This window comes from Podarcis melisellensis (genome assembly GCF_964234715.1).
Source record: "Podarcis melisellensis genome assembly, chromosome: 2".
In the NCBI taxonomy this organism is placed as follows: domain Eukaryota; kingdom Metazoa; phylum Chordata; class Lepidosauria; order Squamata; family Lacertidae; genus Podarcis; species Podarcis melisellensis.
In genome coordinates, this window is record NC_138529.1 from 67,965,991 (window position 1) to 67,985,870 (window position 19,880).

Here is a 19,880-nt window from a genome sequence, read left to right on the forward strand (position 1 = left end):
AAGACCAGCCGATCTTTCCTCCATAAAGAGGAGCCTCTCCAAGGGCCGCATTCAGAATATGGTGCAGTTCCAGCGGGATCTCATGCTGATGTTCCAGAATGCCATCATGTACAATAACTCCAACCACCATATACATCGCATTGCTCTGGAGATGCAGCGAGAAATCCTGGAGCAGCTTCAGATGCTGGGCGAGGCACTCCTGTGCTCAGAGGAAATGCAGGGCTTTGTGAGAAGGTGAGAGGATTGTGTTCCAAGGGGATCAACCACATCAGCCTCCCCTTTGCCATGTTCCCATACCTGTAGGGAACAAATGAGTGGAAATCCAACCATTCACAGGATGTATGGCATCTCTGCTTGTGTCTCCCAAACATGAGTGCTATTCATCTCAAGGTGAAAGCCTCTTCCTTAGATTTCCCAATAATGAGTAGAATTTTCTGCCAAGCTGCAAGGCATAAAGGTAAAGGAGACCCCTGACCATTAGTTCCAGTCGTGACCGACTCTGGGGTTGCGGCGCTCATCTCGTTTTACTGGCCAAGGGAGCCAGCATGCAGCATGTGGCCAGCATGACTAAGCTGCTTCTGGCAAACCAGAGCAGCACATGGAAATGCCATTTACCTTCCCACTGGAATGGTACCTATTTATCTACTGGAACTTTTGATGTGCTTTCGAACTGCTAGGTTGGCAGACGTTGGGACTGAGCAATGGGAGCTCACCCTGTCACAGGGATTCGAACCGCCGACCTTCTGATCGGCAAGTCCTAGGCTCTGTGTTTTAACCCACAGCGCCACCTGCGTCCCTTCTATATGCAAGGCATATAGATGATTAAAAATCCACTTGGCTCCCTAAGCAGGAACATAGGAAACTGCCTTATATCAAGTCAGACCATTGGTCTGTCTAGCTTAGCATTGTCTATGGTGATGGACAGTGGCCCTCCAAGATGTCAGACAGGGGTCTCCCAGCCCTGCCTGGAGATGCCAGGGATTGAACCTGATACTTTCTGTGGCCCTTCGTAATGAGGTTTATGTAGGCTTAGATACAGGCTATTCTGGAACATGATAAATCCTTAGGGAACTGAGAGATTTACTGTCTTTCTTTCAATTTATAGATGTTGAGGAGCCAGAAGAATCAGGCTAGTCCAGAAGCCGGATTTCAACCTTGATACCTTCAGTCTGGCTCTACGGAAAAGTTGTTAAGATAACCACAGTTCAGCAGTCTGATGCCCCTCCACTTCCCTAAGAGCTTTTGTTATCTATTATATGTCTCAAAGTATTAGTCATAACAGGTTTATATGTATCAGAAAAGTCAGTTTTTAGACTACAGATACTATGTTTTTTCCTGTTGTTTATTCCTGGAACCATGTTGTCTTGTCCTCACCCAGGAGTCTCAGTTGAAGTTTAATGGATGAAAAAGAAAGTTAAAGAACCAACAAGCCATAGCACAGGCAAGACTTGTCCCACAAAGCTAAGCCCCGTTTTTGGTAGCAGGCACCAACAAGGGGCTGTAGAACGTACATTTCCAGAGAATAAATGTTATGTTGTGTATAACCATTCCAGAACAGTTCTGTTCTAGATTCTGAAAGATTTTTTAAAAATCTGTATTGGCTTCCTTTTTAGAAAATTCTAAAACTGAAAGAGCATGCAGTTATCTGCAAACATTATTTTGGAGGCAAAAAAACCCCAAAAACCCTACATGATGCCACTGTTAGTACCCAAGCAAGGTAGCTTTGTTGGTTTCAACACTGGCACAAATTAGCTCTATTCATGCCTCCCTAGCAGAACACTACTCTCTGAAGTTGCATCCATTGTACTCACCTTTACCAGTTACCAAGTAGTTATCACTAGGCGTGGCCTAATTTGGGAAGGGCGTAAGAGATATTGGGAGTTCTCCACCAATAATGATAAATTATTTGTGAATGCCTGATATAAAAGGAGAGGAGCAGATAATGACCACGAGGAAAGAAAAGGGGAAAACAAATACCATAGCACGCTTCGCTTCACTTATACCTGTGAAAACAGGATCACCTTTATGACAAGACCAGATATAATGACAGCAGCTTTGCAAAGTGCCAGGAAACTGCTAGACTCTGCCTCTTCTCTGTCCCACAGAGTTTGAGCATAATGCGGCAGAAGCTAAAGTTGGACTGGGGAGAAACTGTGTGTGTGTGACTGACGGTGAATGTGGTTAAGAGGAAACATCCCTAGCAGCAGGTGGGGTGTGCAATGCTTGGTGTATACACTATTTTGCAGAGCCCCAGCACCTGGTGGGCTGCTACTAGGTAAAATCCATGTATGGCAGGGGTGGGAACCTGAGACCCAGGGCCAGATGTGGCCCTCCAAGCATATCTGTGGCCCTAAGGATACTTCAGATGCCACATCCCCTCCTAATCCACACTTCTCCATCCCTCCCCAATAAGAGAGTCTGTGTTCTGGTCCAGTAAACGCTTCCGCTGCGCAACCAGCAACAGTTCTCTTTGCAGAGCATTAATTAAGTCCAGTGCAGAGATTCTTGTTGCAGTACAAGCTTCAGAGTCTCAGCAGCAAAGAAATAACGACACAGGGAAGCCTGTCTTTCCCCAAAGACAGGTTTATTGCAGACAGATAACAGAAACACCTCCGGAGCTTTCAGACATTTTTGCTTCATGCCCCACAGGCAGAGAAAACAAACACTCTTTATATACTGAGCAACTTAACAACTTAACAAGCTTGACTACTTAAAGTCACATGACATTGCTAACTTGCCAACGTCTTAGGTTTCACACCCTAACACCCAAGTACTTTGGTATGTCCTTAAGCTAGCTTGCCAGGATGGCATCGGATGAGTGTAGAAATGTCTCTTGTGTGTGGCTGGAATGCGGTCTATCATATAAAGGTAAGAGTAACACCTTTTGCCCACCCACTGTCATCTCTAGCCCTATCCACCACTGGCAAATGGCTCCTGGAAGTTTTCCCTTGATATAATGTGTGTGTTTTTTTTTTACTAAAAAAAATGTTCCCCATTCCTGTTGTAAGGGATCTGGGCAAGGTTATCCACACTGCAGTTAGAGCAATTGCAGCAGGGCCCATGCCTGCAGTGGGCCCCAGATTCTGAGCTTCCTTTTTTTTCCAAGAAAAAAGCAAGAGTCTTTTGGAAGCTGAGTTAGGAATCAAAATGTGACTGGACAGGACCCTTTTTTTACTTGAAGTCAAGGATGCAGGTTTCATATAGCTCGCCTGAGCAATTCCCGATGTCTGAAGGGTTCCTTCACCTTCCACTGTGATTGGCTGTGAAGTAATCCTCTCCTTTTCCTTGGAGTTTGTGTTGTAAGGGGGTTGCAGCCAAAGGTAGCCCCCCCACACTTTTTGTGAGATATTTGGAGGTGGGTGGGGGCAAAATTTGGCACTGGAATGGTGGCAGGGGGCATATTTTGTGGCCCAGAAGGGTTTTAATAGAGGGAGAAGAAGCAGACCGAAGTAAACCGCCCGCTGCTTCTTCCATTCCTCTCAGACTGAGGCTGGACTACATACGACAAGAGCCGGAATTAGAAACAGCCTCGCGTTAAGCTCCGCGCTGGCCACGCCCCGGGTAGGTGATTAGCCGCTGAGTTTTGCGCGTCCTGATTGGCTGAGCGGGCCGACCGCGAGGTTTGAAAGAGCAGGAGAAGCAGAAGAGGATTTCGAGGGCTCCATTGTGGCTCGTACGGACACCGGCGATCGAGCGGACAAAGCTTGGCGGGCCGGGCAGAGGAGAGCACGGAGCGGGGGAAAGCCTGGTGAGAGGGGGGGAGAATTGCTTTGGACTCAATCCTTGCTACTGGTGTCGGGGAGAACGAGGCTCGGGCGTGAGTTGCCCCTTTACTTCTGCAACGGCCGCGGCGGGTGATTTAAGTCTCCCGCTGCCCCTCCTAATGTGAGCGCTGAGCATGTCTCATTTTGGGTACTCGTGAAAACCTCCCCCTTTCACTAGGTTGGCAGTCGTATTCGTAATTCTGGGCATTTATTTACCCACCTTATTCCAATTCCTCTTTATCTTATGGGACCTGGAAGATACGTTACAGACGCGAGGCTTGAGGCGGGTCTCCTGAATTAAGTTGCTCTCATAGGGAAAGGAAGAGGTGGATCCCAACGGCAGATTAGGTCGAGTGGCATGTTCTTTTTAAATAACCCTTTGCAGAAGCTGGTTAAAGAAGCTACGCTTGCACGAGGGTCACATTCCTTGCTGCTATAATAGTGTCTGAGCCAAACAATGCACTTTCTAGCACTTCCATAACGAAACAAAGTGCCCACATGATAGTGTTTTCGCTGCAGTCCTAACCCCACTTCCTTGGAGCTAAATCCCAGTGGATTTATTTCTGAGGATATGTGGTTGGGAGTGTACTTAAGGGCTGTCCCTTGGTTGGTAGAGACCACGTGTGTTGAATACAGAAGGTCCCAGGTTCAGTCACTGACATCCTCAGGTAGTGTGCAGACTGGGAAAGATGCTCTCTGAAACCTTGAGAGCTGCTCTCAGCAGGTAGAACAGACAATACTGGGCCCAGATGGAGCAGTGGTCAGGTAAGGTACCTCCAGATTTTTATCTAGTTAGTTTTTCCTAGAATGCAATGCATCTCTAGCTGAGGTATGTTGCTGGTATCCTATCTACTGTTTGGCTAGTGGAGGTTGTGAGGGTTGTTTGTGCTAATGGAAATTGTCCTCTGATTTAATTCACTTCTGTTGAGGTTTAATTGGCAGAAGCCCATAAGCCAAAACAAAAGCAACACGAAACAAAAAAATGTTGAGTGTTGACTTGCAGATGATGATCTAATGCTGGGCTGTGCAGAAGGTAGTGTTGCGTGCCATCTCAATCTCCAAGAGGTGTGAGATTCCAGGGGTCCATATTTCCTTAAAAGACTTAGAAGGGGGACCAGGCATTCATCCAACTCCCTCTCTGCCCCTGGAAAAAAACACACCATCATAATAGTAGATTGGCATTTGCTGCTAGGCCTGTGGATGAGCTACTGTAGATTTCTGACCACCCCACCCCTCAGTTTAACAATGACAATAACAAAATGTTTCTCTTGCCCTGACTCCCACACCTCCACAAAATTAAAAATACTGTACAGTACTGTTGAAATGAGAAGTAAACTGGAGTCGGTTTTTGTTTATGGAAGAGATTGGGAGCTCAGATCAGAACTTGTACTAATCCTTGGCTCTGAATTATTTTATTCTAATGGTAGGCCCTTTGCACCTGGCTTCAGTTGGGAGATTTCAGGGCTCTGGTAAGAACAGGAAAAAACTAACAGCTGCTAAAAACTGTCCACTCCCGATCTAAAGTACCTTTTTGCTAGTCCTCCCCTTTTTATTGGTTAGGTCAGTAGTTAATCCGTATAGCTGACATGGATAATCTTGCTTTTATTTAAAAAAAATCAAAGTGAACCATCAGAGAACGTTGCAAAAGTTATTTCAGATTACTTTTATTGCATCAACTATTTCAGATCATTTTTTATTATAGCTTTGAAAAATGACTGGAACTTAGTTATGTGGCAGTTTAACAATCTTCTGGCTGCAACCTTTTTATTTTCCTTATCCCACAAAGTCTGAAACCAATAAGGGGAAAATTTAACTTTTCTACAGAAAGATGAATACTTTCCTTCATACTTCATACAAGTTGCATGCTACCCTCTGGTAGTATGCAGCAGCTCCTGCCCTTTTCTGGAGCCTGTTTGAGCACACTCATGGTATGCAGGTGTTACGGACAAAGGGGGATACCCAACCAACTCATCAGGAGCATTGGCCTCCTGAGCTTGCATGCTACGCTGTAAGGACTTGGCGACAGCACACACTACCACTGATTTCTATACACTTTGCTCTGTTATACTGGGCTCTCAGTGCCACAATAAGGCAAGGAAACCCCATTTTCTGAAACATAAAAATTCACCAGAAATAGTCAAGTAGATGGTTTTATTCAGTTCCAAAAGGTAATAAAATTGTGTTCCAAGCATGGAGGGGAAGGGACCTGACTCATGGCATGAATGGAACAGGGACTTCATAATTCTCAAGATGTATCATCACACAGTTAACAGCCCTGACAAAGGGGCCAGACTAGGTGTTATCAGAGGGAAATGAGACCCAGGAAGAACAAATAAAGGTGCAGAGGGATGTTTTCCTGACAAGGGGATATGTAAATACTCTCATTGTGTGAAGTGGGTACTTGAACCATGTGTGATTGACAGGGGGATGTCTGGACCTCAGGTTTCTGTCTGGGACATACCTATGTTTTGATGCTGCTTTGTGAAATGTATTATGGGAAATTTTGGGGACTCTTAAGAAGCCATGTGCCCTTTGTTCTGGGCTTCTTCTTCCTTGTTTTAGTTTGGGAATTAAAACCTTGCTGCAACAATAAAGTGATCAAGGCTTCCTAGCCGCTCTTTTGCTTCAATTTGCCTGGCTGCGGTTTCTTGCTTGAACCTGACCAATTCAGAACCTGCAGGGTTAGGCCCTAGCAAAGCTGGGAGACGGTTTCAGTATTGTACCCCAATATTTTATCCTTATCATAGGCATCACACATTTTGCAGTTATAGGAAGTGTTGTTATAATTTATTTAGAAGTGGCAAGGAACCTGGAAACCAGTGGCAAAGTCTGGCAGTGGAACTTATGCTTCTTTTTCTATTCCTCATCCTATGATGGGCTTCTCTTGCAGCATCAGTGTGTAGCCGCTATGGCCTCCCCAGTAGGGCTGTTTTCTGACGAAGAAGCTGTCACTTCTCCTGTGCTGGAGTCCACTGTGGCAGAATGTGGGCCTGGCTTGTGCCGAGACCTCTTGGCGGAGTTCTCTGCCATCTCTTCAAGCAGTGAGCAGGTAAGAGCAGTGAGGTGAAGAACTAAAACCCTTGTTTGTGCTCCCTCGGGGGTAGCCAATGTGATGCTCTTTAATATGGTTGGACTGCAGCTTTCCACCAGCCCTGTCCAGCAGGACCCATGGTTGGGAAAGATGGAGCTGTAGACCAACAGCCTCTGAAAAGCATCTGATTGGCTACCTCTGGTCTGGTTTCAAAACAATTAAAAAAACAACAAAACGAATGGGCTAGTATTGCCTAACTCTCCTAAGTATGAACCTAAAAGTCACATGTGACTTCTCCACAGGCCGCTTCTGATGATAATGGAAAAGTGAAGGTATATGCAAGAGTGCGACCCCTGACACCAGCCGAGATGGAGAAACAGGAAGATAAAGTGAGTTTATAGGCAATGCATGGGCCAGCATCTAAGGTGTGTGTGGGGGGCTGCTTTTCCTAATCTCCTGGGAGGGGATAGACACTGGTCTCTGCCCTTATCCAGAGGTATAATCACACCAGGAGGTTCCTCCCTTTCGCTCTCTGGCAAGGGGAAGAATAGCCTGGCCCCAGCCTAACCTCCTCATCAAGCTACAATTCCCCGAGTTCCTTATAAAGAAGGATCGATTGTTAAGCCATCCTGGTAATTGTAGCTCTGTGAAGGGAATAGGGGCTCTTAACGACTCTCAGCACCTTTAAAAAAAAACAACAACACAGCTCCCATAATTCTTTGGGGGAAGCCACAAATGTTTAAACTAGTATCCAGGGGTGCTCCTGCTGTGGCAAATAATGTTGAACGCAGAATGTTAACTGTCCTCTCTAGGGCTGCGCCTGTATTGACGATTCCGAGACCCTTCTTCTCAAAGCACCAAAGGATTCCTTCACCATGAGAAACATTGAACGGGGGCTTGGTCAGGCGGTGCACAAATTCACCTTCACTCAGGTACATACTTGGATCTTGGGTTTATGTAGGATTCAACATGGACACCAGTTTTTTTTAAGGATTTTGCAGGGCTCCACTGAGGAAAAAGTGGAGAAGCAGGGGCAACCCTTCCCCTCTTCGTTTTACTGCCTAACTCTAACCCCCTGAGGGGGAATGTGTGGCCTGCCTCATATTTTGACCTGCAACTCCCATCAGCCCTAGCCAGCACTGCCAGTGGTCAAGGTTAATGGAAGTTGTAGTTCAACAATGTCTGGAAGGCCCCAGGTTCCCTTTCTCTGCTCTCTAAAGGAACTAACCTGTAACATTTGGGGTTGCAGATCTTTGGTCCAGAGGTGGGCCAGGCGGCTTTCTTTGATGCAACGATGAAGGATGTGGTGAAGGGTGTGCTCCATGGGCAGAACTGGCTGGTCTACACCTATGGCGTCACTAATTCAGGGAAGACTTACACCATCCAGGGTAAGAAGCACTCAGTCTGTGCTGGTTCAGGCAAGCACCTCTGCCTAGTGGCGGGGGGGGGCACTTGTCTCAGTGTCTGCTCACTTCTTCTTTGACTTGCAGGTAGTGGTACTGATGCGGGGATCCTGCCTCGCTCCCTGGCCATCATTTTCAATAGTATTGGGGCGCGGTTGTACCGGGCCATGGATCTGAAGCCCTTCCTCTCGAGTGAGGTGACCTGGCTGGACAGCAAGCAGGTTCGACAGGAGGAAATGAAAAAGCAGGCCCTGCTTTGTGGCAAGATGAAGGAGGTGAGTGTCCCTCCCGCTCGCCGAGTCTCTTGTTATAAGGAGAAAAATGCCCTGATCAGCAACTCAGTTGTCTTCCTTCCTTCCTTCCTTTGGAATTACAGGAGGAGCTGTATACTTCTCTGAATAGAAGTCACAGCACAGCATCCCAGCTGCAAGCAGGCACAAGCGGAAGCATTGACAGTGGCTTAGGTGGCCTCTCTTACAGCTGCCAGTCTGCCAACCTGACAAGCACCAGCCAGCTAGAAGGTACCTACTGCCCTGAGCCACCTGTCTGGGGACAGGTGGTTTTCTTATGGTCACGATCAAAGCTGAGAAGTACCTCAAGAGGTGTGGAATCTCAAAATAGATAGGGCCACCCAACCCACAAGAGAGCAAGGGGGGATATCTAGTGATAGCATCCATATATCAATTTTATAACAATGTTGAGGGGGTTTATGGGGACTCATTGGTGGGCTTTACAGGAGAGGGCCTTTGGGCTTCCTCTGGAGGGGCTTGTAAAATACTCCCTCAAATCGCTTTTGGCTTGGCCATTGCTTGATGGCCAAAGCCAGTTTTCTGTCACTAACTATAAAGCAGAAAGCTGGACTGTTGCTAAAATCTTATTTACCATTCAGTAGAAGATTTGTATTTTACCACTCTCTGATTTCACACCAGTGAGGGCATGCAAAGGCCTTCAGAAGAGTGAGTGGGCTAGCAATGAAGGGACTTACAGGAGACTTAAAATCAAGGCAGATTCAGAGGCATGTGAGAAATTTTGCAAGGGGAGATGCCTATGGCCTTCTTTAACAGGGCAATTGCTGTGTGTTAAAAGGGGGGGGATTATAAAGTTAATGGGGAGCCAGGCAAGGGCATTGGGAAGGGACATTGTGTCTTTTGGATGAATTTCAGCTGTGGCAATCACTGGCAATATACACGTTTGGCTTTCATTGACAGAGTCAGGGCCTCGCTGGGCTGACCCAGAAAATGTCTCAGTGCTGGCACAAGACGTGCAGTTTTCCATCTGGGTTTCCTTCTTTGAGATCTACAATGAACAGATTTATGACTTGCTGGAGACGACCACACTTGGCCCAAACTGCAAGAGGCCCACCTTGCGGCTGTGCGAAGATCAGACCGGCAACCCCTACGTCAAAGGTAGAGACTGGCCAGCTTACCCAGCCAGCGGTTTCCCCGTAGCTTGATCCACTGGCAGTCTGTGGGTGGCAGCATTGGTAACGTGGGCTGTGTAACGGAAGAGGGTCTTGTCTGCTTGCTGAGGGTGATCCCTCGTAGAGATGTGAAGCCTGAAGCCACATATTCCTGTTCCCAGATCTGAACTGGATCAATGTTCAAGATGCTGCTGAGGCCTGGAAACTGCTGAAACTGGGCAGGAGAAATCAGAGCGTGGCCAGCACCCACATGAACCAGCATTCTAGCCGCAGGTCTGTAACAGCACCATCATTTTATTTATTAGCAGAGGGGTTGGGTGAAAGTGTGTGTCTCAGAATTGGCAAAACATGTCTTTCGCACAAGAAAACAAAACCCATGGAGGTAGGAGGGCAGGTCTGGGTGTATGAGATAGGGAATGGGGGTGACAATCTGAGCCCAAGCTACTGGTTTTCATTAATCTCTTGCTCTTTGCAGCCACAGCATTTTCTCCATTCGCATTCTGCACCTCCAGGAAAGCAGCAGTGGGATGGAGCCAAAAATCAGCGAGTAAGTCAAAGTTTTTGCATGCAGCGAAGGGCAGAATTATGAGTTTCCCTGTCAGTTGGCTGAAGGGCAATCACATTTAAGGGCAGGGGAGTTCAGAAGGGCAAATGGGGTGTGTGGGAGAGAGTCCTTCCCCCCCCCCCCCCAGTCACAATGGGCACTTCTCAGACAGACGCCCACTGTATGTGTTGGTGTAAAGCTTTCAGGGGCTTTTCCAGTATCCCTGCAATGTGCCAGACCTGGAATGAAAATCTGTAGTTAGTCCCCCATTTTGCTTACCTGAAGCAGAGCAACCTAAATCTTCCATGGCGCTGAATTAACAGGTTTTAGTTGGGTGTATTTGGCAGTGGTTGACATGTCTGGTGTGCGGGATTTCTAACCTGAAGAATGCAACACTTGGGTCTGGTAGGATTAGACTTCCTGTATCCTGATACTGACACCACCCTCCCTCCTCCCCAGGATGTCCCTCTGTGACCTGGCCGGCTCAGAGCGCTGCAAAGAACAGAGAGTCGGGGACCGCCTGAAAGAGGCAAATAACATCAACACCTCCTTGCACACGTTGGGGCGTTGCCTCACTTTGCTGCGCCAGAACCAGCAGACCAGGTAAAGCTCTTCCTAGCTCTCAGTCCGACGGCTCCTCATAGCTCTGACTTGAACCCAGCAAGGAGGGCTTCCTGTAGGATGTCCTCTCCAACTTGAGATGTTGCTGGTTGTGTGTAGGGTTTGTCGAATTGGATTCCCGGCAGGTGGGGTGCCGGCTATGGTTGCTGCTTTTCTGCTCCATTTCTGGGGCTTAAATCCTCTTCCTGTATCCTTAACAGGCTGAAGCAGAGTGTCGTTCCTTTCCGGGACAGCAAGCTCACCCGTGTGTTCCAAGGCTTCTTCACAGGACGTGGGCAGTCCTGTATGATTGTTAATATCAACCCATGTGCTTCATCGTACTATGAGACTCTTCACGTGGCTAAGTTTTCAGCTATTGCTAGTCAGGTCAGACACAAAGTTGTTGAAGGTGAAACTAGGTGCCTGCAAGGTTCCATAAATGTTGGCTGGCCTTTGAAGTTTCACTGCTAATCCCTCCTCTCTCTCTCTCTCTCTCTCTCTCTCTCTCTCTCTCTCTCTCTCTCTCTCTCTCTCTCTCTCTCTCCCTCCCCTCCCCCCAGTGTACCCCAAAGTGTGCTTGTTACACTTGTACTCTCTCCCCTACACCTCTTACGTGTTTCCCCATTTTCTTTCCTTCAATAATGATAATGATGATAATAATTAAAAATAATTTATTATTAATTTATTATTTATACCCCACCCATCTGGCTGGGTTTCCCCAACTCCCAACAGAATATTAAAAACATCAAACATTAAAAACTTCCCTAAACAGGGCTGCCTTCAGATTTCTTCTAAAAGTCAGATAATTGTTTATTTCCTTGACATCTGAAGGGAGGGCATTCCACAGGGTGGGCGCCACTACCGAGAAGGCCCTCTGCCTGGTTCCCTGTAACCTCACTTCTCTCTGGGAGGGAACCGCCAGAAGGTGGTAGACCTTGGTGTATGAGCTGAACAATGGGGGTGGAGATGCTCCTTCAGGTATACTGAGTCGAGGCCGTTTAGGGTTTAAAGGTCAACACCAATACTTTGAATTGTGCTCAGAAACGTACCTATTTATTTGTATTTATTGCATTTGTTTACTGCACTTTGCCTGTAGATCTCAAGGCAGTCCACGACATAAAAATGCAAAATGCATAATAAAAACAAGAATGGAAACAAACTAATAAGCCCCCAGACCCCAGCCTCTCTTCTCCAGTATCTTCTCCACACCTTACCTTGGCAACCTTTGGCTAAGTTCAGCAGCACCTGCAATTCCCTCTCTGAAGGACCCTTGGGTGCTGGTGTGCTATGTAGCACAGCTGGTTGGCTGCAAGAGAGCGGAGAAACGGGCAATATTAGGGAATATGGTATATCTCAATCCTTGCCAGGGAAGAAACAGACTTTCCATAGTATGAGGAAGGACAGATAGCTGATTGTACTTCTAGGGAGGGCTAGATGTGTATCCAGGCATGGATGTCAACTGGGGCAGGAGAATTTCTGACAATGTGTTAAACTGGCTAGGTTAAACATAAGGCTGTAGCACATGGGTGGGAAAGCGAGGGCCAGATGCAGGCCTCTGCCTTGGCCCTGGGATTCTCCCTAGGCCACATCCCCCTGTGCTATCCTCAGGTGTTTTTGCCTGGCTGGGATGTGCCCATTGCTCTTTGGAATATGCCAACAGCAACACTTTGTATACCTTCCAGATCCTACAAGCTCCTACAAAGCTCCTGTCGATTCAGTCTCTCATCAAGGAGCACAGCCTCCGGGGGAAGAAGATCGCTGAAGAAGTACCGTATCAAGAAGCTGAATCGGACGAAGAGAGCGAGGATGAAATGGATGTGACTACATATGACAAAGAGGCAAGTGCTTGTTTGTCTGTCACTCGCTGAGAAAGTCTCCCATTGGCAGGGTCCTTTGGTAGACTGGAGCAGTCAGAAAACCTCTTATGGACCCAGCCAAGAATAGACCGTGAAGTGTCAACTGAGGTTCAAAAATTCTGTGCCCTCACGCAGGAAAAAATGGAAAGCTGTCTGATGCAATGATAGCCAGTTACCGCTAGGCTCCAAAACCTCCTTTGGATACTTACTTGACCATTAAAAATTGAGTAGCTGTAGTAATGCTTGGATGTCTGGGGCAATTCCTCAACTTGGCTGTTCTGGAAAACCTGGGACTCAGCTACATTAGTCAAAAACCTGCATTTTAAATGCGTTATAAACATGCAACACCAGATGGCGCTGGAGTGTACAAAACTTTTCTATGCGGTTTTACATACAGGGTTTTTTTAAAAAAAATTGTTAAATGATTGAATTTATGACTTACAGCGTTTTATTCCTGTGTGTAGATCCACCCCAGTTGTCATGTTCCTTTCCTCTCTTCCTTCAGGACCTGTTGCGTGTGGTTGAAGCTGTGCGAGACCTTCTGCTGAAAGAGCGGCAGGAGAAGTTTCAGCTGGAAATGCGTCTCCGCGATGAGATCTGCAATGAGATGATGGATCTCCTACAGAAGAAGGAACAGTGGACCAGGTACTGTTGGTGGCCGAGGGCTGTGGAGGCTCCTTTCCAGGATTGGCCTTGGCGGTCCATCCCACTTCTTGTCTGTTCTTGATATGACTCTTTCCCTGCCCACCCACTTTCACCTTCCTCTCTGCAGTGAGCATGTGGACATCCAAAAGGAGATGCTGGAGGACGTTTATGAGGAGAAACTGAACAGTCTGAAGGAGTCACTTACGGACTACTATCAGGAGAAGATTGAGGTGCGTGGGGTGAAGGAGCTGTGGGAAGGAGGTGCTGGAGGGTTTCCTGACGACAGGACATTGCAGTTTCAAACCTTAGCACCGACCTGAAGGAAGGCACCCAGTTTTATTGGCATCTGCAAAACTGCAGGGCCTCATGACATTTTTAAAAAGGTTTAACAAATTTATAACGGCATATGTGTCGTCAAATGTGCGCTCTAAGTCCATGAAAGTTTATGCCAGGGACACCCCAACGTTTTTGGAACCAGGGGCACATTTGGAAATCTCAGAAACTATCATGGGCACTAATCAAAAGCCATTTTACATAAAGAAAAAAGCACACCTGCCAGTTCTCAGAACCCCCAAAACACCCACACCATGCTCCCCAAAACAAATTGAAGACAGGCAAAAGCATGCCATACACCCCAAAATAAGGCAACCCCCACAAAAAAGCCCTTTAAAAAGACAATTGAAGCAATTCAGGAAGAGCAAAGGGTGTTTGGGGGGGCTCAGTGAGGGTGTCTGAGGGTTCCATGGTCGGAAACCATGTCTCTGTCTCTGGGCAAGCAGGAGTGACCTGTGCACAGTTCAGGAACATTTTCATATAACTGGAGAATGCTGGGGGGGGGGAGCCTTTCCATATGTGTGTGGAACAGATCTGATCTGCGAAGAGGCTATCTCCCAAACAGCCTACTGAAGGCTTATAAATAAATATGCAAGAGGTTTGTGTGTGTTGCCACCTAAAACCCTTGGAGGAGTGAACTACAAATGTGATTTGATAGGTTCTGTATGCAGGCGCATTCATGGAATCCTTTGCACACTTGGCACTGAAACTTGGCTCTCATGGATTTCTGGGTGCATGAGAGTCTGCCCAAATGAGAATCTCACAACCCTGCAGGACAGGGATGGCAACCCATGGCCTTTCCAGATGTTGTTGGGCTCCAGTTCTCCAGGGGTGATGGAAGCTGTGGTCCAGTAACAACCAGAGAGTAGTTGCCAGTTCCCCATTCCTACTACAGGAGATTCTGGGGAAGTTTGATCAGCTTATCTTCTGCCACTGCTGTTCATTCTCATCTCAAGGCTGCATCTTCCCAAACAGAGCCCTTCCTGTAAATTGTCTTGTTTCTCTCCCTCAGAGTCAGGATGAAAAGATAAAAGAGCTGCAGGATGCCCTGCAAGAAGCAAAACGGCAACAGCAGCTCCAGGAGAGAAAGGAGGCAGATCCGGAGCAGACTCCGCGCAAATCCAAACGACTGGCAGCAGCAACGCCTGCCCAGAATCAGGAATTGCTGCAGGCGAAAGCCAAGTTAGAGCAGTGTCAAGCAGAGCTGCAAAGAACTACAGAAGGTGAGGCGTTCTCCCCCTTGTAGTCGCATGGGCTCCAAGCAGGTGGTTGTCAAGAGATCAGACTGCCCAGTATCAGTCTAGTGAACTGCAAGCTGACCTAGCCTTTGGGAACCTTGGCTTCTGTGAGTGAGCGGCCATGAAGTGTTAAAGCACACCTAGGATATCTGTCTATTATTAGTGTGGGACCCCTGCTCCTCCTTAAGAGCAGGTCTCCTTTTAAGAAGCTGTATTATAACAGGTCAGGCCGTGGGACCAGTTTTGTCTTTCCCATCCACCAATATATGACTTTTAAAGTGGTGGTACCCGAAAAGCTTTGCATGCAAATCCCATTCCCCATCTTTATCTCTGTAAATAGTTGCGCATTGCAAGAAGTACAAGGAATGGAGACTTAATATTAAATACTTTTTTAATATGGCAGGTTCCCACCTGACAGAGGTCAAATTTAGAGGGGGGGGGGGAGAGAATCCAAATAATTGATTTAAGGCCATTTTTGTTTAATATTTTAAATGCCCTACCAAAATTATGCACTTTGATCAAATTATAAATTTCTTTGAGCATGTTTCTTTGCAAGACAATTGAAATACTCGTAGCCCTGAAATAGCAAGGTCTGGGGTGGTGAAAGCCAAAGAAGGGGGATAAAGTCCCCTTGACTATTAGGATCCTACCCAGTCATATCGTATTTTTTGCTCTATAACACGCACCCGACCATAACACACGTAGTTTGTAGAGGAGGAAAACAAAAAAATATTCTAAAAGAAATAGTGGATGTATGATTTTTGTGGTTCATGCTGTGGCCACAGACATGTGATCTGACGGTGAGTTTGGAGTAGCCCAATGCAAAAATCCTGAGGATCCATGTGCATCCATGCTTTGTAACCATGTTTTTGCGCCATTGCGGCCCCATGAAACAGTGGGTGCGTGTGTGTTTTTTGGTGCAGGCTGTAGCCATGGACATGCTATCTGATCTGATGGTGAATTTGGGGTGACCCAGTGCAAAAATCCTGAGGATCCATGTGGATCCGTGCTTTGTAACCACGTTTTAAGTGGGGAGGGAAGGAAAAGCACTCAAGGGACAAGGAGCATGCGTGGGGTGTGTGGAGAAGGATGCTGCTAATAATGCAGGAGAGGAGTTTAAGGGGAGAAGGAACACGCGTGGGGGTGTGGAGAAGGATGCTGCTAATAATGCAGGAGAGGCTCCTCTCCTCTCCCGCTTTGCTCCTTTAAAACAAGCAGGCTCTGCTTCTCTCCCTCCTCCCCGGCTCGGCAGCTGCCAAAAGGCTCACACTCACACTTAAAGATAATTAAAAGCAACGCCCTAAGACAAACAAAGGAAACGACGATAGTAACCACTCTGAGACAAATCAAGAAAAATTGCGACCAACACTCTCCCCCAACAAGCGCAGTGAGGTCAAAACACACACACAGGCAGAGAAGCGGCCCTAAAGTTGCAGGGGCGCTGGAAGTCGCAGGGGTGCTGGGGGAGTGAACGGGAAGTAAGAGAAGGAGAACGATGCCTCACACACAGAGAGAGACACAGAGTATCAATCCTAAAGTTGCAGGGGCACTGGGAGAGCGCAGGGGCGCTGGGAGAGTGAACGGGAAGCAGGAGGAGGAGAACGATAGCTCAAGCACACACACACACACAGCCCCTACAGTGGCTAATCCAAAATTGGACAGCAAAAAACTGCAGGCAGGGACAGAGAGCACGGGGTTGTTTTAAAGCAGCCAACTGGACAGGAGCCGCTTACACTCATGTAAGCGGCTCCTCTCCTCTCCCGCTCTGCTTCTCTCCCTCCTCCCTGGCTGGGCTCGCTGACAGGAGCCGCTTACACCCGCTTTGCTGTTTCAAAGCAAGCCACGGACTGCTCACGACTGCAGCAGATTCCCCCACTATCCGTAGGCATTCGCTCCATAACACTGTAGGCATTCGCTCCTTACTTTCTAGAAGGAATAAACTGCGTGTTATGGAGCGAAAATTACGGTAATGCAGACGAACCTGGAAAATATACGGTAGTACCTCAGGTTACATACGCTTCAGGTTACAGACTCCGCTAACCCAGAAATAGTGCTTCAGGTTAAGAACTTTGCTTCAGGATGAGAACAGAAATTGTGCTCTGGTGGCGCAGCGGCAGCGGGAGGCCCCATTAGCTAAAGTGGTGCTTCAGGTTAAGAACAGTTTCAAGTTAAGTACGGACCTCCGGAACGAATTAAATACTTAACCTGAGGTACCACTGTAGTTCATTCCTATGTTTAGTGCCCCTAGTCTAGCAGTATATTTTCTAAATCTTCACCATTTCCCATTGTAGGGTAAACTATTTTGCTCTCCTCTGGCCTGGTCACACTTCCAAACTGCATTCTTGCTATAGGACATGGCTCTGTAGCAGAAGAAAGGGGATTAAAACGATGCACAACTTCTCTAAAAATAGCATTGTCAGGGTTCAAATCTGGCTTGAAAAATTGCTCCTTAAACTGAAGAGTGTGGGAAAAGGCCTGGGTGGCCTGGCAGTTCTTGGGGAGAATTCAGCTCTTGTATTGAGGACTGGCAAAAATAATTTTAACGGTTGGGCTACATTGCAATGATCTGTGGTTTGTCCTTAGAGTTGCGTAAACACCAGAAGATGCTGGAGCCTCCACTTTCCTCAAAGCCCATTACAACAAATGTGGACCGGAAGCTGGAAGAAGGCCAAAAGGTAACTGCCAGACCTTCCTTTCCTGACATCTGCCAACCTCCTTCCTTTACCCTGGCCTGAATGGCACTGTCTCTGAAACCTTCATCTGCTGCCAATGGGTGCATAACTTCTTGTTCTCCCCAACCCCAACTTGCCACTGTATGTAGTCCAGTCTTCCTTAAGGGGCTGGATGCTGCCTTGTGCTTAAATGTCCTTCCCTCTCTCAGAATGTAAGGATGCTGAGATCTGAACTGCAGAAACTTGGGGAGTCCCTCCAGTCAGCCGAAAGAGCATGTTGCCACAGCACAGGAGCCGGGAAACTCCGTGAAGCTCTCTCAAAGTGTGACAACATCCTGGCGAAGCAGGTAGGTGAAGGAGTCTCCCAAATTTCAGCAGCTTACGGGGGCATGCATGCTCTGCTACACAAGATTGGTTTTGTCCATTTTAGTCAGTTTACGTTGGTGCCTATAGACTGAACCATAAAAATTTCAGATCCAGCAGCACAACACACACACATATATCCAAGGTGACCTTTGATTTGATGGTGGAAAACCTATGAAATAGATAGATAAATCCTTAGTGTCCTTAAGGTTCTGTGCCTTGATCCATTTTTATCTTGTAAACTGCTCTGAGATCTTCAGATGGAGTGTGGTGTATAAATTAAATACGTTGTTGTTGTTGTTGTTGTTGTTGTTACTATTTATTTGTACCAAGATTGTGCTTGAAAGTGCCAGATATGATGTTTATGTTTTGGTCCATGGAGACAGATGCCACTGGCTGGGGAGAGGTGGGGGAAATACCATATAAAAACATTGTGCCAGTTTTTAAAAAACATTAAACCATTTTCTGGCGTAGTTTGTTTGTGCTCACAACCACACTGCATTACACAACAGTAGTAGCCATAGAATCAACTCCTCCTCCCTCAGTTGTCATAGACCAGTCCACAGGATTTGGTGGCTGGCTGAAGCAGTCCCAGAGGTCCCCTAGAAGGTCCAGGCACCTGTCATCTTCATCTCTAATGTTTCTGAGTCCATAAGCATTTTCAGAAGTCTTCACATTCAGGGTAATTGGCTGAAATGATTGGCACCTGTCTGACAAGAGGGGAGGCTCCATCTTCATAAAACTGAATTTCTCCACTGGCTCTTCCAGGACCAGACTTTGGCTGAGCTGCAGAACAACATGATGCTGGTGAAGATGGATTTGCGGAAGAAAGCAGCCTGTATTGCAGAGCAATTTCACACTGTGCAGAGGCTCCAAGCAGCACCGACCTCTTGCAGCAAGAAACGGTTTTGTGCCAACAATGAAAATGTGCAGCCCAGAAGTCAACCTCCCTTCAAGAAGCCTTTCTTGCACAATTTCCTGACTTGCGCAACAGCCATGCCTGCTGTAGCAATAGAGACCCCCTATAGTAGTATCCTACGTGCCCGTGGCTCTCCAACATCTAAATCCACGGCCTTTGGCAAAAAACACTGACTTTTGGGGGGTTGTAGTGTACCTGGGAACAAGCAACCGGTTGATAACTTTAATATTTTCCTTCACGTTAATGTGTTGAGGCCTGAGCTAACTAAATCTTTGGCTTCCCAAAGATGGTTACTTACTATGCATGCCCTCGGTTTCAGGCCAGCTGCTACTCCAGTGTATATGGAATCTGGATTCATATTCCTTATGTTTATCACCTCCAATAGCTTATGTTATGCATGTGAAATGTTTATTATCTATGTTAATTGTATAATAAATGTACCTTGTGTCTTCTAAAACCTCATGTTTATGTGAACAAGCTCTAATAAGGGAAACCTTTCTGGCATTTGTTTTTAAGTTTCTTCTATTTGCCTGGTGGACTAGGCTCCACAACCATGAGGCCATAGCTGTTAACCTTTCCCTTTTCTTGCAAGGAATCCTATTCGGAATAAGGGAAACGTTGACAGCTATGCACAAGGCTGATTTTGGTGTCCCTCTGGTAGCCCAGGCATGAGACTTGAATGGTCAATCTACACATGATCCCTAATAAAGAAAGTATTCAAAATTCAAAGATTTTAATGGAACAGGCAATGTATCCTACTCAGTTGTGCATTTCTGGACAAAGGGAATCTAGCTCCTTGGGAGTGGGTAGAAGAACAGACTATATTTTCCATTAGTGCTACTCTTAGTATAAATAAAAGTACTTAACTGATGCTAAATTGGATTCCCAGCCTTAAGACAATTATGAGCAGTGCAAACTATTCCAAACCAACAAGACATAATAACTACATCTATGGGCATAAATCCTGACAAAGTTCCAAGTCTGGCCTGCTAATTCCGGTTCTTGACTGAGGGCACAAATAGAAAGGACTCCCATGTCTTAAGGTTGTAGTTTTAAATCATGGCTATAATTCTACAGCAGTGGTGAGAAACT

The 19,880-nt window shown here is 46.7% G+C and overlaps 2 protein-coding genes across 7 annotated transcripts in view; both read left to right on the top strand.

The window, feature by feature from the left end:
• The window catches only part of BRD8 (bromodomain containing 8), a 29,995-nt gene extending 28,451 nt beyond the window's left edge, over positions 1-1,544 (top strand). For all 5 annotated transcript variants that reach the window (XM_081900241.1, XM_081900238.1, XM_081900240.1 and 2 more), the window contains 2 exons: positions 4-234; positions 1,106-1,544. In XM_081900241.1, coding sequence (XP_081756367.1) covers positions 4-234; positions 1,106-1,112 — 238 coding nt within the window. In that variant the 3' untranslated portion in view covers positions 1,113-1,544. The remainder of the gene's footprint in view (positions 1-3; positions 235-1,105) is intronic.
• Positions 1,545-3,607: 2,063 nt separating this feature from the next.
• Positions 3,608-19,245, top strand: KIF20A (kinesin family member 20A). Of its 2 annotated transcripts, none has more exons than XM_081900260.1 (19): positions 3,608-3,748; positions 6,655-6,813; positions 7,098-7,184; positions 7,608-7,727; positions 8,045-8,183; positions 8,286-8,473; positions 8,575-8,719; positions 9,407-9,604; positions 9,780-9,891; positions 10,094-10,165; positions 10,622-10,765; positions 10,984-11,149; positions 12,445-12,600; positions 13,124-13,263; positions 13,391-13,493; positions 14,609-14,819; positions 17,418-17,509; positions 17,716-17,853; positions 18,638-19,245. In XM_081900260.1, the coding sequence occupies exons 2-19, from the start codon at positions 6,673-6,675 to the stop codon at positions 18,959-18,961; spliced, it is 2,676 nt and encodes an 891-aa protein (XP_081756386.1). In that variant the 5' UTR covers positions 3,608-3,748; positions 6,655-6,672; the 3' UTR covers positions 18,962-19,245. The 2 variants fall into 2 exon arrangements, with proteins under 2 accessions (XP_081756386.1, XP_081756387.1); XM_081900261.1 differs by lacking the exon at positions 3,608-3,748 and adding an exon at positions 3,796-3,817.
• Positions 19,246-19,880: the final 635 nt, after the last annotated feature.

Excerpts from the sequence above, each read along its gene's own strand:
- KIF20A (XM_081900260.1), top strand. The coding sequence starts at position 6,673 with ATGGCCTCCCCAGTAGGGCTGTTTTCTGACGAAGAAGCTGTCACTTCT. Across the intron at positions 8,474-8,574 it reads TTTGTGGCAAGATGAAGGAG|GAGGAGCTGTATACTTCTCT; the intron begins GTGAGTGTCCCT and ends TTGGAATTACAG. Across the intron at positions 10,166-10,621 it reads ATGGAGCCAAAAATCAGCGA|GATGTCCCTCTGTGACCTGG; the intron begins GTAAGTCAAAGT and ends CCTCCTCCCCAG.